This window comes from Peromyscus leucopus, chromosome X (genome assembly GCF_004664715.2).
Source record: "Peromyscus leucopus breed LL Stock chromosome X, UCI_PerLeu_2.1, whole genome shotgun sequence".
NCBI classification, from domain to species: domain Eukaryota; kingdom Metazoa; phylum Chordata; class Mammalia; order Rodentia; family Cricetidae; genus Peromyscus; species Peromyscus leucopus.
Window position 1 is genome coordinate 32,240,684 of NC_051083.1, and position 15,749 is coordinate 32,256,432.

General features: G+C 45.1%; 1 protein-coding gene and 1 long non-coding RNA gene across 3 annotated transcripts in view; one reads left to right on the top strand and one right to left on the bottom strand.

The window, feature by feature from the left end:
• Positions 1-652: 652 nt before the first annotated feature.
• On the top strand, positions 653-3,081 carry LOC119086695. Its single transcript, XR_005090036.1, has 2 exons — positions 653-795; positions 2,898-3,081. It is a non-coding gene; the product is annotated as an uncharacterized LOC119086695 (long non-coding RNA).
• Positions 3,082-12,113: 9,032 nt separating this feature from the next.
• Positions 12,114-15,749, bottom strand: part of Rai2 (retinoic acid induced 2) — a 63,747-nt gene continuing 60,111 nt past the window's right edge. For both annotated transcript variants that reach the window (XM_028873269.2, XM_028873268.2), the window contains exon 2: positions 12,114-14,072. In XM_028873269.2, coding sequence (XP_028729102.1) covers positions 12,459-14,048 — 1,590 coding nt within the window. In that variant the 5' untranslated portion in view covers positions 14,049-14,072 and the 3' untranslated portion in view covers positions 12,114-12,458. The remainder of the gene's footprint in view (positions 14,073-15,749) is intronic.

Sequence of the window (15,749 nt, forward strand, 5' to 3'; positions counted from 1 at the left end):
TTGTTGGATGGCTTTGTGGTTATTCGCCAGGGTCTCTCTGTGTGGCTCACATTGGCCCCAAACTCCTACCTCTTACCTTGAGAACTGGGATTAAAAAGTGTGTTGCCATTATGTTCGGATCTGCTGTGATATTTTTGGAGCAGGGAACAGAAGTCGTGGCAGCCCTGGGCCTGTGGCTGGCGGGAGCAGAGCTCTGTGGACCCACAGCACTGGTGCAAACTATGGCCAGGGAAGGCTGCCGGCACATTTCAAAATCAGTGCATCCTCTTCTGGCCAATGCAAGCATTAGCTTGCTCACCTCAGCAGCAGGGAATTGGGTTGCTCCGTACTTTGCCTGGCTGCTGTGGGCATGGAGCACTTTGATGCGTAGATGCCGTGTGCAGCAGAAAGCGATAGACAGACAGACAGCTCTTGACCTGGTTGTCTGGACTGTCCCTGGAGATTTACAGCACTGGTGTCTGGCTGTTCTGCCCAGGGCCACAGGAGTAATATAGCCCAAGCTTGACATATAGGGTTTTTACAGCTGTCCCAGTGACTCCGGTGCCGCAAGTGTGGAAAAACAGCCTTCAGACCATAACTGCTACCAATTGTGACGTGAGAAGCCCCTAGCCTGCCTCCCCACACAAGAGCAATAACACCAGTCTGGGCCCAGTGCTCTCAAGGGCTGTCTTCGCTCCTCCAGCTCCCCCAAGGCTCTCTTGCCCCTCCATTCATCCGCGGATTCCAAGATGCCTTGCTTCCCTGGTATCAGAAACCTGGAGACCCTCTCTGCAGTACTACACGCCACAGTGTGAGGTATTCCCAGGTTTTATTTTAAGCTGGACAATATTGCAGTCACAAGCCAGCAAGCCTGCCTCCAAGGCATAGTCGGCCTGGCTTTACTTTAATAGTGGATGAAGGATTTTCCTGCTGAACACTGGGATTTCCTGTCTGGATGGGTTGTCCTAAAACACAGATAAGCTTCCTTCAGGGGATCAAAGTCACTGGCCAGGTAGTCTGTGTCAGGACGACTAAATTGAAAAGTTTCCCATGGCTGTTGCTGACTTCTACCAGCAAGGGGCACTGTCTGCCAGCGCAGATGAAGCAGACAGAGCAAGGTTTCTCCCTGGCTGGACTTCAGGAGAATTCCTTTTCTGCAAAGGGGCCTGCCTCCTCTTTATGTGGTAGAGAGGTTGGCAACTCTTAATGGATCACGACTCACCTCACGAACCTTTTGGTAGTTATTTCAAATACAGCCCCCTCCTGCTTTACAGAGCACATGTGTTCCCATGTATCCATAGGTTAGAGTTGTGTTAAGACTTCATTTGAGAAAGCTCACTCATAAAAAAGAAAGAAAGGAAGGAAGGAAGGAAGGAAGGAAGGAAGGAAGGAAGGAAGGAAGAAAGAAAGAAAGAAAGAAAGAAAGAAAGAAAGAAAGAAAGAAAGAAAGAAAGAAAGAAAGAAAGAAAGAGAAAAAAAGAAAGAAATATCTTTCTGGCCTGTAAAGCAAATTTTAGATGTCTAGTTCAAATAATGTTTTAACGTGTTAAGATACCAGATTCTTCCAAGAATGGCTTGATGAAAGTGAGTTCTGTGTAGTCTGCTTTCAAGGAAGCTCCAGGGCCTTTACTTACTAGATGGCAGACTTCTAAGAGTGCAGAGCACCCCAAGGTCTCTAGAGTGCTATCCTTAGGGATGGGGGAACACTGACATGGTCCCCAAGGTAGTCAGCAGCCTGTGGACAAGGTCCTGTCCCTGGCTTTGGAAGCTAAAAAGCACCATCCTTGATTGGGGCCTACCCACCGCAAACAAAGGGCTGTGGCTGGAACACACCTCCTCCTTATAGTCCTGGTCCACATAGTTATCTCACCAGTTACAGTGAGGAAGATCCCGGTGAGGTTTTACAACAGGTGCCACTTGGAAACCTTGTGTGACCAATACTGGCTCTGAACTTTTTTCCAGAACATGCATCTTTCCCCCTTTTTCCAATTAGCCAATTTTCTCTGATGGCCAAGTGATCAACCACTCCCTCGGGCCAACAGGAAAGACAAAAAATGACATCTACATGGGATTAACTATTAGTCAATAGTCTGAAGGTAGGCTTGAAACGGCCAGGCTAGAAAGTCACCTCTGTGGAGGCAAAAAGAATCTGACAGTCTACTAGCTGGAATGGAATCCTTTTGAAAATCATAGATTTGACTGGCCTTTCTTGGCCTTGCCCACTGTTAATATCTATAATCAAAGTATAATATAGTATGAGCAAATTTGCTGAACATACATCATGTACTTCTATTTTGAGTCCTCTGCTTCTGGTATCCCAGATAAATTAACCCACAGCCTTAATGTCACTTTATTGTTTCTGTTGTATAGAAGAGGAATTGGAGGCAGAGACATTAAATGCCTGGCACGAAGTCACCCAGCTAGAAAGGAGCAAAGGTGATAATTAAATCCAGAGTCCATGGCTGTAACACTAGGAATTCCCACTCAGGGTCTCTCAGCCACCTCTTTGTCAGGTGTAATGGGCAAAATGACTTCTGATGCAGAAACATCCTGTGCTTCAGGACTGTCCATATTTCAGAACAAAAGAATGTCCGACTCTATATGAGGATTTACATTTTCATTCAGCTGGTTGAGAGATTTAGAATATTCTCATTTTGCTATTGCCTCATGAGCTGCATAAGATGATAAACTAGAGTACAGAAAGAAATATTGAACCTATTTATAGTGAGTTTATACTTCAAATTTTGGTTTTTGCACATATTTATAATGTACATATTTGCTCAGGAGTCCATGCATGTAATTTATTTTAAACACCCACAAACTCTAGGGAGGCAAATATCCAAACATTTTCTTTGTATTCCAGTGATGAGATTTTCCACTATTGCTTGCTTTATTTTCTATGTGTATTCCTGTGTAAGAATGCAGAAATAGTCTGGGTGTTGTGGTACACATTGGGAATCCCAGCACATCAGAAATGGAAGTAGCAGGATCAAGAGTTTAAGGAGTCTCCTAAGGCTACAACAGTGTGCTCAAGGTCAGCCTGGACTGCAAGAGAACCTTTCACAAGATGTCAATAAAGATGCCGGAGTCCTTTCTGAAGAATATCTTTTGTTCAGAAAGCACTGCGATATATTCCTTTTGTATGGATGGATTTCTGTGTACTGTGTTGTTTGGCTACAAGGGGCACATTTGTACTTTCTTCATGGATTCAGTTTAGGACACACACATTTAACAAGGGCCCCTAAATCTCAATACTCTACTAGACATGTAAGATACAATTAATTGTGACTGTCGCCCTAGAGAGTGTCATGCTGTGGGTTGAATGAGTTGAGAAAGGTGATAGCATTGTGCATGTTACAAGGTGGGAGGGGGCTCGTAGCCTACACTGCGGGAGCACTCAGGGAAGCTTTCTAAAGGAGGAATTATTTTGAACTCTACCCTGAGGGAGTGGCCAGACTAAGGAGGTGGGAAGGGGTGTTGGGAGGAGGGTGCTCATGAGTATGAGACATGTGCTGGAAGCGCCTAACCCTTCTGTGTTCCCTAAGTTTACACATGAGGGAAGCAGAGAGTTGTGAACACAAAACTGGGTTGGGGCCTGCCTCAGAATGCCTGCTCACACGTGAGACCACAGAGTATGGGTAGAGAGTCAACCACAACCACATGGTAAGAATTACCAATTACCAGAATGATTCTGGTGCCAGTATAGAGGAAAGAGGCAGGAAGAGTCAAGGCATTATCCTCATTCAGCTCTGAGGTCAATTTAGCAGTCTTGGCAAGGGATGGTATGGGCTGGGTCAAGAACAGTATGGAAGGAAGAAATTATAGACTGGAGGAGAACCGAAGAGTCTGGGTAAGGAAACCAGGAGCCTGTGGGGTGCAGATGAGAGAGAAATCAAGGCAAAGAGATCCATGTTTCTTCTCGGGCAACCAGGAAGAAGGTGGCAGAAGGAAACCAGTGTGTGAGTGCTGGATTTGGGAAGAGAAGGGCAGGAGCCTCTGCCGGGGTTCGCCTTAGGTGTGAAGAGTAGGAAGCCCTACTCTGTGGAGACAGAAGGTTGGCAGGTGAGTGGGAGAGAAGCTGGAAGTGAGCGAACACAATGAAGACATTGAAGGTAGCTAGGAGAGAGAGTGTGTGAGGTCACCCGAAGGGAACATGCAGTACGAGAAGGACTATGGCTTGAGGACAGAGCCTACAATGGAAAGAGAAAAAGAAAATGGAGAAAAAGCTACAACATCAGCATCACATTTGAGGAAGGCAAAGGGATGAGAGGAGAGACATAGTCCGGAAAGGTCCAGCCTGCCTGAGAGACAACTGTGGATCCCTAGGCAATTATTGTTGTTTTTAAAATTCAGTAGAAGCAGTGTTTAGGAGGGTGGCATGCTAAAAATGAATGGGGAAAGAATAAGAAGAAAAGAGAGGGAAAGAGAAAGTAAAGTGGAGAGAGAAAGGAGAGAAAGGAGAGGGAAGACGAAGATGGGGGGGACTTTATTTAGTGAGTCACTGATCAGAACATCAAAAATTTGAAATTTGTTTAATCGATTTTTAACTTTCATGTTCTCACCAAGGAAATAGTACAGATGAGCTATAAGTGAAATGTGGAAAGGACAGCGGTCCCTCCAGCTGGTGCTTGTGCGGACACCTTTCACCTGGATTCAGAACAGGCTCAAATTAGAAAGGGCAGACAGAGCCTGGGGCAGGGCCAATGCCTTTGTAAGTAGAGATGGGGCCGTGCTCAGCAATTCTTGAGGCTTACCCAGCTACCGTATGCTGTGGACGCCAAGATGAGGAGACAGAGCTCAGTCTTACTGCGTGGGCCTACTGTCAGGAAGCTTACTTACTACCTAAGGGGCAGACACTGGTTCAGTAAAAGGGGAAATGCTGTCTTTTGCCATGCCCACCTCAGAGAAGCCTGGGGGAAGAGGTCCTCAGCCTCAACAGACCTCCCGGATGTGGAGCTAAGAGGATGCACTCACAGGGGAACAAAGGCCATTTCATGCTGTGGGTCAGTTTCTGGATAAGAGCCAGTTAGTTAGTGATGGCTGTCATGGAAGCTGGGAAGGGGCAAGATGCAAAGAGTTTAAAAAGAACGAACACACACACACACACACACACACACACACACACACACACACACACACACATGAAAAGAAATAAGAGAACAGAAACACTAGTGAGGAGTGGGTACTGGGGTCAGAGAGCCAGTACCACCTGGAGACAACAACCCCCACTTCTCTGTGCGGCCTGGAGGGTATCATGTCCTCACAGCCCAGGCCTAGTCTCCAATGTCCGTAACAATGGCCGAATCAAAGAAAGCTTCCTTATGCCAAGACAGTTAATGCACTTTTGAAAAGATTCCCGTTGAAAACAGTTGCAATAAAAGGTTTCGGGGCTTAAAGAATTAGCCCTCCATTATCTAGCTCTCCCACTGCTTAGTGAGTAGCATTTCCCAGCCACACAAAGAAAATAGACTGTTCTCACCCACCGTCAAGTACCTCAGGAGTACCCATTCATTCAAGAATAGTTAATACCCTCTTTCCAAATAATGTTATCTCTGTGTTAATACAATTCCCCCGGCGACTTCTGCCAGGCAAGACCTTGTTAGCTGGTTTCCATCAGTACTTGAAATCATAAAGATGTGTTAAAAAAAAACATCGATTGCTAACAAGAAATTGTTAACCTTGTATGCTGGCCCTGGCAACCCAAGCACTGAATTCCTGAGCACATTTAAGTCATTTCAATGCCCTGCATTGCCATTGCAACTACCTACTAGACTGACAGCTGCTAGCGTCTTATAACTGCCCGGGGAATCCTTGTTTGGTGGGGACAGTGCTTGACATCTGATTGTTCTTCTGGGTCCCAGACTAGCTACATTCAGGGGGAGGAAATGATCAGGAACCAGTTTTTTCCCCCTAATTCTGAGCCTGTAAGTTGATAGGACCCACAGACCAAAGATGGTTCCTTTATCACTTTGTAAAAGACGAGACAACTAAGTAAAAGGTCATGTCCATGAGCCCTGATGGAGATGTTGCGGAGAAGCTGACATAAAACTTCAGTTTCAGGGCAAGTACAATGCCACCATCCCAAGGGAACTCTGCCCAACCATATGTGCAGCCCATACAGGACAAAGAGCAGGCTGGCTGCTGCTCCATAATTGCTTTAATGCAGTGTTCTTCGGCATGAAGTTTTGTTTCCATTGGGGAAGCTGTGGCGAAATGCAATTTAAATCCTGATAGACACATAGTAGCTGAAATCCTGTGAAGGTCTGTTTGGGGCAAACCACCTGGGCAAGATGATTCCAGATTCCAAGAAATGAGGTACAGGAGAGAATTACAAAGTAAAGTTCATGTGTGTGGAATCTGAAGAGAACTGGGAAAATAGCTAATTAAAGATTGTGGGACCCCTGGAAAGGAAGGCTGTGTAACCTGTTTGTAACTGACCAAACCCTGAGAGGAGCTATGCAGTTCCAGGAGGCTTTGCTGACATCCAGAATCAGTTCCCAACTGCTGTCCGGTGTTCTTTTATTGATTTTTTAAATGATACTTTTATTGAGATATAATTCACATACCCATTTTCACATTTTACCCATTTAGAAGAGTACAATTCAAAGATTTTAAAAGTATTTTCACAGAGCCTTACAAGCATCACCACAATCAATTTCAGAACATTTCATCACCTACCTGGATGGAGTTCTTGACACTACATTGTAGTTGGCGGAATTGGGTAATGGCAACCTGGATGGTATTATAAGGTGGGAACTCTAAAGGAAGGGCAGGACATGGGACTCTTGTATCTAAGAGGAAAAGGCTACAAAGTTATCTGGTGCTTAAAGATCTACAAAAAAAGCATGGAGTGGGAGAATGAGATTTGGCTTTTGTTCCCATTAATGACAAACCGCTGGTCTGGATTGCAGCAAGAAGGACTTAGGTAAAAGACAGGAAAATGAAAACAAGCGGCTTCCTGGCAATGTTTGTGAGTTCCTGGGTTACACTGTCATTGGGAATAAGACTGATGAAAACACAGGGTGAGTTTTGAAACTTGCGTGGCTCAAGCGGGGAGTAAAATAATACGGTTTTCCGTGAGGACTGCCGTCGTCTGCTCTTTCTGTCCAGTGGAGTGCCCCTGCTGAGCCTTTGCTGGGGAGAAGCTTCTTTTATGACATGGTGAGGTGAGGGACAACCTTTTGGGTAGGGAAACGGTTATACCAAGTAATCGTTTCCTGTCTAGATCAGCCTCATGGTAGGAAACCAGGAAAGAAGAGTGGGACATCAGAGAGCACAGCTCCATATCCATCTTCCTGACCCGTTGAGCACATTTATTCAGTAAGGGTGTTTTGCCATTTCACTATGGCTCAGGTGTCAGACAGTGTCTACAAAAAGGGGAGGTTCTAGATGGGGTGACTTGGAAATATCTAGAGAGCTTTTAGTTATCTTGTGGGAAGAATAAAAAAAAACACTGCTGCATATCCTCCTGCTTTCTCAACAACAGAGAGATAGCAAGCCCTGACTGTTGGCAGTGCTGAGGTTGAGAAAGCTTGAAATGAGACTCAATTTCTGCTCCCTAGAACTTCAGTCTGCCCATTGTGGCATTTTTTTCATACCCCCCCGAAATGTGTCTGAGAGAAAAACCAAAGACGGTATTTGAAGTCACCATAAAGAAAACCTCATAAAGTTATTAATGTGGAAAAGATATGTTACGTTCTTATTAATTGCCTGGCCTAGTAAATCTTAGCTTTGCAAAGGAACAGAGGAAGGACTGTTGCCCAGTGACCTTCACTATCCTCGTCAGTAGAGGGAGCCTGGTTTTGTCTGCACAGACATATAGAATAGGACTGAGTGAGGAATAGCCTAATTGTTGAGTTAATATGGTAATCCTCAGCAGCTCATCACCTTTACCTTGGAATTACTCATAATCTTAACAGCACATAACTAATATCTCACTTGGCTTAAGAATCCCCAGGTCTATAACAATGGCAGGTGGATTATTTGCAGTGTTTGAGAATGAAATCAAATCCACCAATATGTTCATTAACAAAATGACAGATTTATTGGGATAGTACCCTAAGGGCTCCCAACACGCCCTGCTTTGTCTCACTGGTGCGGGAGGTCAGTTATTTGACCTGGTGGAAGAGAGTGTTGTGGAAAACTGCCTTTTTCATTTAATGAGGAGTAAAGTCTGCCAGAATGACCTCTAACACTTTTTCCCTGCTGTTAAAGTTTTCAGCTTAGCAGCTTTTAAGTGTGGCTTTTAGAGGCTTGGCATCTCCACCCTTCAGCTTGAAGTCTCCCCTTAGCTATTGTGCCAAGCGCTCTGCGCATTCCAGCTAACTGGAATGCTGTCTAGAAGGATTGAAAAAGAATCTGTAATTCAGAATCATCACTAATTCATACTGGGTTTTGCCCCCAAAGAGTCCAAATTCCTGTGGGTTCATTGGGTTTAAGACCCAATATTTAAGAATAACCCCAAAGTGCATATTTTTGAGTTGTTGATGCTTAAAAACTGAAAGCAGAAAACTACTGAGCCTCTATTTCCTCCCTTGTAAAATGGAATCTAAATCATTTCCTGCTGTTTTATTAATTATGCTGTTTATGAAGATAATGAGGCTATTGACAAATTCTCTCAGCAATACAATAGTCTCTCTCCTTCCCCTCTCTCCTTCCCTTCCTTCCTCTTTCTCCTTTCCTTTCTGCCTCGCCCTATTTTTTTTTTTTTTTTGGTTTGGAGTTTTCAGAGTTGAAGACTTTTATTTTCATGCTTAAACTATGATAGTTTTGCCTTTAAGTCTTAACAAAACTTTTTTTAAACCACATTTTAGAATTATTGGCCAGGGCTTCCTTTGGTGAGATAGTAAGTGTAACCTCTTTAAATCTTAGTCCTTCCTTGCCTTTAGATCAATGAAGTTTTGCCCTACTGGGGAATTTCTGCCCCCAAATACAGACCTTTGTGATCTTCCTTTTTTAAAAATCAGTTTTGAACTGAAGCCATCTTGACAAGTATTAGCAAATATCAACATTCCCAAGCACTAATTGTGCTTTTTTTTTTCGTTATAAACCACAAAATGAAAAGCTGATCTTTCTGCTAGTTGGCCCAAAATATTTGTGAGAAGAGATGGAAAATGAAGTCAGTGGGGAAAGCTGATGGAAATCTTTCATGGCTGAAACCTGAAAGTAGGTTACCTGGATACAGCGGTGACGGGTGCACACAAGACTGACTGGAGGGCTGAACTGGGCAGAAAAACAATGTGGCTGGAGAGTTTGCTGGTGCCCCACTTGGTGAGACCCGCAGGGATCATATTCCTCAGACAAGGAACCAGAGCTCCAGGCTGCTAGCCCCGAAGGCTGATGTGAAAATTTGCTAACTTCTGACTTGGGAAGGAATGTTGAATTAAATCAATTGGGCTTAGTCTGGTCACAAACATGGGCCTTGTCCTTTTCCCTGACTCCCTGACCAGCAGGAAACAAAATAGACTTCATCAAAGGCTGGGACGAAAAACAGGCAGAGAATGTTCCTGCCTCAGTAGCACAGCACAATGAATATTCTGCGCATGGATCTTGATGAGCAAGTCTTCCAATGCTACCATGAGCACTCACAATACACACTTCCCCCTCTTCCCCCAAGAAATGAATAGCAAGGATCACACATCAGGCGTGGCTCAGTTGGGGAAGGGCTGTTTCAGGAATCGAACCAGGGCTCCCATTGTCTCAAAACCTAGAGATGGAGTTACTCTTCTTCACCAAAGTATAGCTTCCATCTGAAGACAGAAGGGAATCCCCCTTAGAACCAAGGGAAATTGTGGTTGGAGGTTCTGAAGGTAATTGCAGGCTACAAATGCCTTCTTCACCGCTTGTATGTCTATTGCTTTAAGGACTCAAGTCTAATAGCAAATTGTGTATGCTTTGTTCCCCAAATCTAGATAACCAGTTCAAATCCGTTGTGAATACATGGGCCTTTCTGGTTGGGAGAGGAAAGTCTATGCCATGCTACATGGCAGTAGATACTACCCAAAGCCTGGGGAAAACAGCCGCAAGCAAATGGGCAACACTAGTCCCTAGGCACATGTCTATTTGATTTGAAACTATAATGCACACTGTGCTTAGGAAACATGGCCAGAAATTCACACTGGAAGAAAAAAAGGGAAAGACTATTATGGCATGTAGAGAGCCTGAAAAGATGGTGTCTGGCTGATGTAGAGTGAGACTGGCCAGTCAGCTGACCAACTGTTTGGTCACACTTTGCAAAAAGAAATGCTAATAGCACAGAAAAAGTGCAGGAAAGAGAAAAAATCCACTCCAGTTCTATGATACAGGACCAGCTAAAACTGTAACCCTATTCACAGAGGGACTGGTAATAAAAGAACAGTCTTACAACTGCTTTCCCTCCTGTTCATGTTCACAGTAACAGCTGGATACATACTAATTGCAAAAAGTGAAAGAAAGAACTTTTAAGTTTTCAAGCAGGCATACTCTAATCAGTCTCTCGCCAGCACAGTTTCAGACACAAGTGTGATGTGCCACCTAGCAGGTCTATTTTAGACACTTGCTCACAGTTCCTCATTTGTGTGGGTGGCTTTATGTTGTCACAGAAGAGCAACACACTGTTCTCTCCTTCCAAGTGCATTGCTTCTATCCATCAAGAAGTGGCTTAGCCAGGGCTTTGCAGCCTCAGCACTGTAACACGAAGTGCTAAATGGTCTTATTGATAAAAAAAAAAAAAAAAAAAACCAGAGCCAGATATTAGGGTAAAAACTTGAGAGATGGGAGGAATAGGAAAATCCACAGACACCCTCACCTTACAGGTGCCTCAGTCTCCAAAGAGACCTACTTTCTGTATACCCACGCCTATATGCCTTTCTGTTCTGCAATCTCACTTCCTCTCTCTGCCCAGCTACATCACTTCCTGTCTGTCTGTACAGACCTCCAGACCTTTATGGTTAGTGCTGGGATTAAAGGCGTGTGTCACCATGCCTGGCTCTGTTCCCCAGTGTGGCCTTGAACTCACAGAGATCCGGATGAATCTCTGCCTCCTGAATGCTGGGATAAAAGGCATGTGCTACCATTTCCTGATTTCTATGTTTAATATAGTGGTTGGCTTTTTCCTTTGATCCTCAGATAAGCTTTACTGGGGTACACAGATAAAATATCACCACATAGGACAGTTGTCATTGTGACTCAGGTCATTCTTTGTTGGGGGTGGAGCTATCTCGTGCATCATAAGATGTTCAACAGTAGCAGTGTCCCTGCTCTATCTCCTAGATGATGGTAGGAAGCCCCTCCTCCAATTATGATAGCCAAAATCATCCTTAAGTATTGCCAGACATTGCTAGACGTCCCCTGGTGGTGGTGGTGGTGGTTGGGGCGGGGTAGGGGGGTGGGGATACATAATCACCCTCATTTGAGAACAACTGAGCTAATCCAACAAAGACTGACTTTCTCTTTCTTGTGGTCTAAATTCACATGAAGTTGACTTCTCTCTGATTCTGAGTGGCCTGCAACATTTGACTCAAGATTTTCAAATCATTAAGAACAATGCTCTTATTGCCTTGCCAAAGGGCAGCCATTTCCAGCTAAACTCTGAGGTCCAGGGAGAGAAGGAGGGTACTTTTGTTTTGTGTTGTTTGAGGAGGGAAGACAGGGTCCTGCTATGAAGCCCAGATTGGCCTTCAGCTTCCAAGCCTCTAGCCTCAGCCTCCAGAGTGGTAGGACTACAGGCATGGGACACCATGCCAAGCAAAGGCACTTTTTCCCCTTTTACAGCCGTATGTTTTTAGCATGGGGGAAGTTCAAGAAGAAAACTCAACACCCTCATGAGCTAAGTGAACGGAAAGAGGCCTTGAGTACTTGCAACTCACCTCTTTGCCCCTTCCCTACTCCTTTGCCACACACACACACACACACACACACACACACACACACACACACACACACACACACAAAGCCCAGAGGAAAAAGTGACTTGCTAGAGACCATACACACTCTGAATCCTCCTTCTCTGGGCCACAAGGCAATATTTCCCAACATGCCTGAAGAGCTTAGGTCTCTAAACACTAATAAATTAGAGCTCTTTACAAGCAAGAGTGTAGGCCAGCCATGCCAGTTGAGAAATGTAAATTTTACAAATGACAGAATACTGCAACCAATTAGTGCAAACAAACATTTATTGTGAAATATTCATCCTACCCTTTATTAGGTATTACATCATCAAAGCACTTTGTGGCAATGAAAATAGCTTTTACCCCTCTGATTCACCCAATATTCCATTAAAGCTGCAAAAAAATGTGCAATCTGCTTGAAAAATAGGTTGCTCTTATTTACTCATTTGTGAAAAGTCAAAAATTAAAAAAGAAAATGATTCTAATTTGCCTTTCTGCCTCCCACCTACGCCCCAAAATAATTAACAAAGATAATTTGTTTTAGATGACTTTTTAAAAAACCAATGCACCTTTCCCCACGTCATAATCATAAAAATGTTTTAAAGCCCTTATTTACTTTCTTGGAAAAAAGGTGGCCAGCCGTTGTTTTTTAATTGGGAGCATGTGTATTTCCTGGGAGTTCACTTTCTTTAACTTTATGCTCCGGTTTTTGATGGGTTTCCTAAGGGGCTCAGCATTTCCCAGGGATTCTTCTCCTTGGCTGTTGATGTCATAACCCTGAAGCACAGAGTCTTCTCTTTTGAAGGAGAAGTTTTTGGTGGACACCCCCGAGAGGCCTTTAATCTTGCCACAGAAGATGGTAGGCACGGCGTCTTCGACGGAGACAATGACCTTGGCTGCCTGGGACTCACTTACAATCTCAATGTTATTTTCAGCCTTCACCTCACTGCTGGGGTGGCTGGGCTGGCTGACCCTTTCACTGCCATTGCTGCCACTGATGTGACCATCCATCATGCCCGAGGCCTCATGAGATTTGGCAGGGGCAAAGGACCTTTCCATACCACTGGGAAGTTTCTCGACCACAGTGTGACCCTGGCTGTCTGCTGACCTGCTGTTATCATACAGTGTCTCTGGGGGAGCCTCGGCCTTTCGGTGTGCTGCCAGGGACAGGTCTAGGGCTGCATCCTCTTGGAAGATTGGGGGGCTAGCTTCACCAGCCTTGAGCCAGGGCACTGACTTCATGGAGAGATCCAGGGCCTCGTTCTCACTCCCCATCTTGATGACTGTGTGGCGGCTGAGCTGGAAATACTCTTTTGGGGGGAGGATGTCTAAGGACTTCAGTTCATCCTTTCCCAGGGTGCTCTGGGTGCCTTTAAAGGAGTGCAGGCCAAAGGAAGATGGTGGCTTGGGGAAACTGGGGCTGAACTTGGACTCCGAACTCTGAGGCACTGGGACGGGGATGGGGATGGGCACTGGCACTGGCAAGGGAACGATCACAGGATAGGGCACCAAGAGGGTAGCTGGTGGGACTAGGGGGGACAAGGGAGAGTTAAAGGGCTGGGGAGGCACTGGAGCATAGCCAGGAGGAGGCTGGCAGGGTGGGGGGCCCAGAGAGCCTTGGGTGGGGAATAAATTCTGGAGCACAGCTTCAAATGGCAATGTGGGCTCCTGCGGCTGGCTTGGGATCCTCAGGTCCAGGAGCTGAGGCTGGGCCTCGGAGTCCTCGGCCCCCTGGAAGAGGTTGTTGTGGATAGCATTGGAGGAGCACGGGGCCTCCTGTGGCAGAACCAGAGGGGAGTTGAGGTGCTGGAAAACATGCTGCTCCAACACCACCGGCAGCTGCACAGGGCCTTGTGTCGTCATAACGTAGGTGGCATTGCCGTTGGGGTTGAGCTCCGGTGCAGAGCTTCCCTCCACCTGCATGTGAATGGGCATCACCACTGGGCTTTCCCCGAGGCACAGGGGCTGCAGCACAGTGGCTGCTACCTTCAGAGCCATGCCACTCTGAGACTCAGCTGGGGGATTCAGAATGGATGGGGCTGGCACGGTCACCAGGGCCTTCTTTACCAGGTCAGTGGAGTTGATGTTCCAGGCCTCAGTAGTTATCAGCTGGGCCATGCCATTCTCCAGTCTGTTATTGGCCAAAGTGGGAGAGGAGTCAGTCATGTCCATGGAGAGGTTCTGGGACTGTAGGTCATCCATCACTTGGCTCTGGTGCCACGTGGCCTGCAACACAGAACACACGATAAGAATCTTTCTTAAGAGACTATTTATAACTGCCTTACGAGATCTCTCCAGTCTCAAAATAGTTTCCATAGCTTAGTTAACTAGGCAGCACAAGCCAGCTCCCTATGTATACATACGCATTATGGATATGTCCTAATATACACGAACACACCCATATGATCAGCTGTGCTTATAAAGACCCAATTTAACAGGCGATTAAGTTATAAACACACATGATGTAATCTCTAAATAGCCAAGTGATGTTAAACAGGGTATTTTTAAGCCTAATACTCAGCTTATATTTTGATCTTTCAACAAAAACAAAGTTTCATTCCACATTGCTCTTTCAGACAGTTAAGAAATGCAGAGATTTCAACTAGTTCAAATTTGAAAAGGCAGTAGACTTACTTTTCCTTAAGGAAAAATAAAGCCTTGTCACATTTGAATATTCTATGACTATAGAATGGCACATTTAAAAATTCTTTGTAGATGTAATTATGACATTTTAAAATTATGGAAAATTTCAGAAAGCATTTCAAAATCTCTATAGCAATAATTCTTCCAAAGGTTTGGAGATTGAAAGAGCAGTGTGTTTACTCAAGGCTCATTATAGTTGTCTCACTGTCTCCCACTCTCCAATCACATTCCCTTTGCTCTGATAATAGAAATCCCACTCCTCAGAGCAAAGGGAAGATGGAATGGCTTTCATGAATGGTCATTGAGCCCATCAGGCTCATGGGTCCATCTTTCTGACCTGTGGCCTCTCCCAGGATCTAATTACCAAGAGAAAGGAATGTTGATGGGACTAGGTCTAGGAGAAATGAAATGTCCATTGGAAACAAAAATTCTCAAAGGTGAAAGATGTCTGAGATACCTCTTGAACACTGATGCCACTTCCTAGGGGGCCAAAGAAGCCCAGAGAGGATGCTTCCTGGAGGAAGCAGAGCTGCAGCTGCAGTATGGCTCTCCATGGAAACACGTCCATATTTAGCCTCGTTACCATGGAGAAGGCAGGCACCATGTCTAACTCAGAGATCTGTACAGCCCTGGAGTGTGGTTTGGCTTAATAATAATTCAGTAATCCTCAATTTCACTGGAAGAACCTGAGGCAAACCAGATTCTTGACCTCACCTGTCTTACCTATGCAGACTTTGGTCCTGTGGTCATCATGTCCTTATCTTCTCACCCCTAAACCGTCATCACAATCTCTCAAACAAGAGAGAGAGGTGACCCAGCACATCATGGTGTAATAAATACAGTTTTACTATAGGAATGCAGCTTTAACAAATGAACAATTCCATGACAATTTTCAAGCCATCGAAACATGTCAAATGCACAGAATAAGGAGTTGCTTTGAGGAAGGAGGGGGTGGGGAACGTGAAGGATGTTGTGCAAACAGCTCTGTGGAGTATAACTGGTGTGTCATGCTTTTGGCAAGACACATTGCAGTAATTCCAAGGGAGGACTCTAGAGCTCATGTCCTTGTGGGCAATATGCCCTCTGGAAACTACAAGTTAACCCAGTACGTTGGCAAGACATCGCCTTAGGACAGTTGGGAGGCAGCCTACTTCTAGAAAGGCTGAGGACACTTACTCTCACAAAAGGGCTTAGTTATTCCTGAGAAGGCTGGTCCTTAATTTAGTCCAGAAAACGTCATACTTTCAACATGACTGCCAT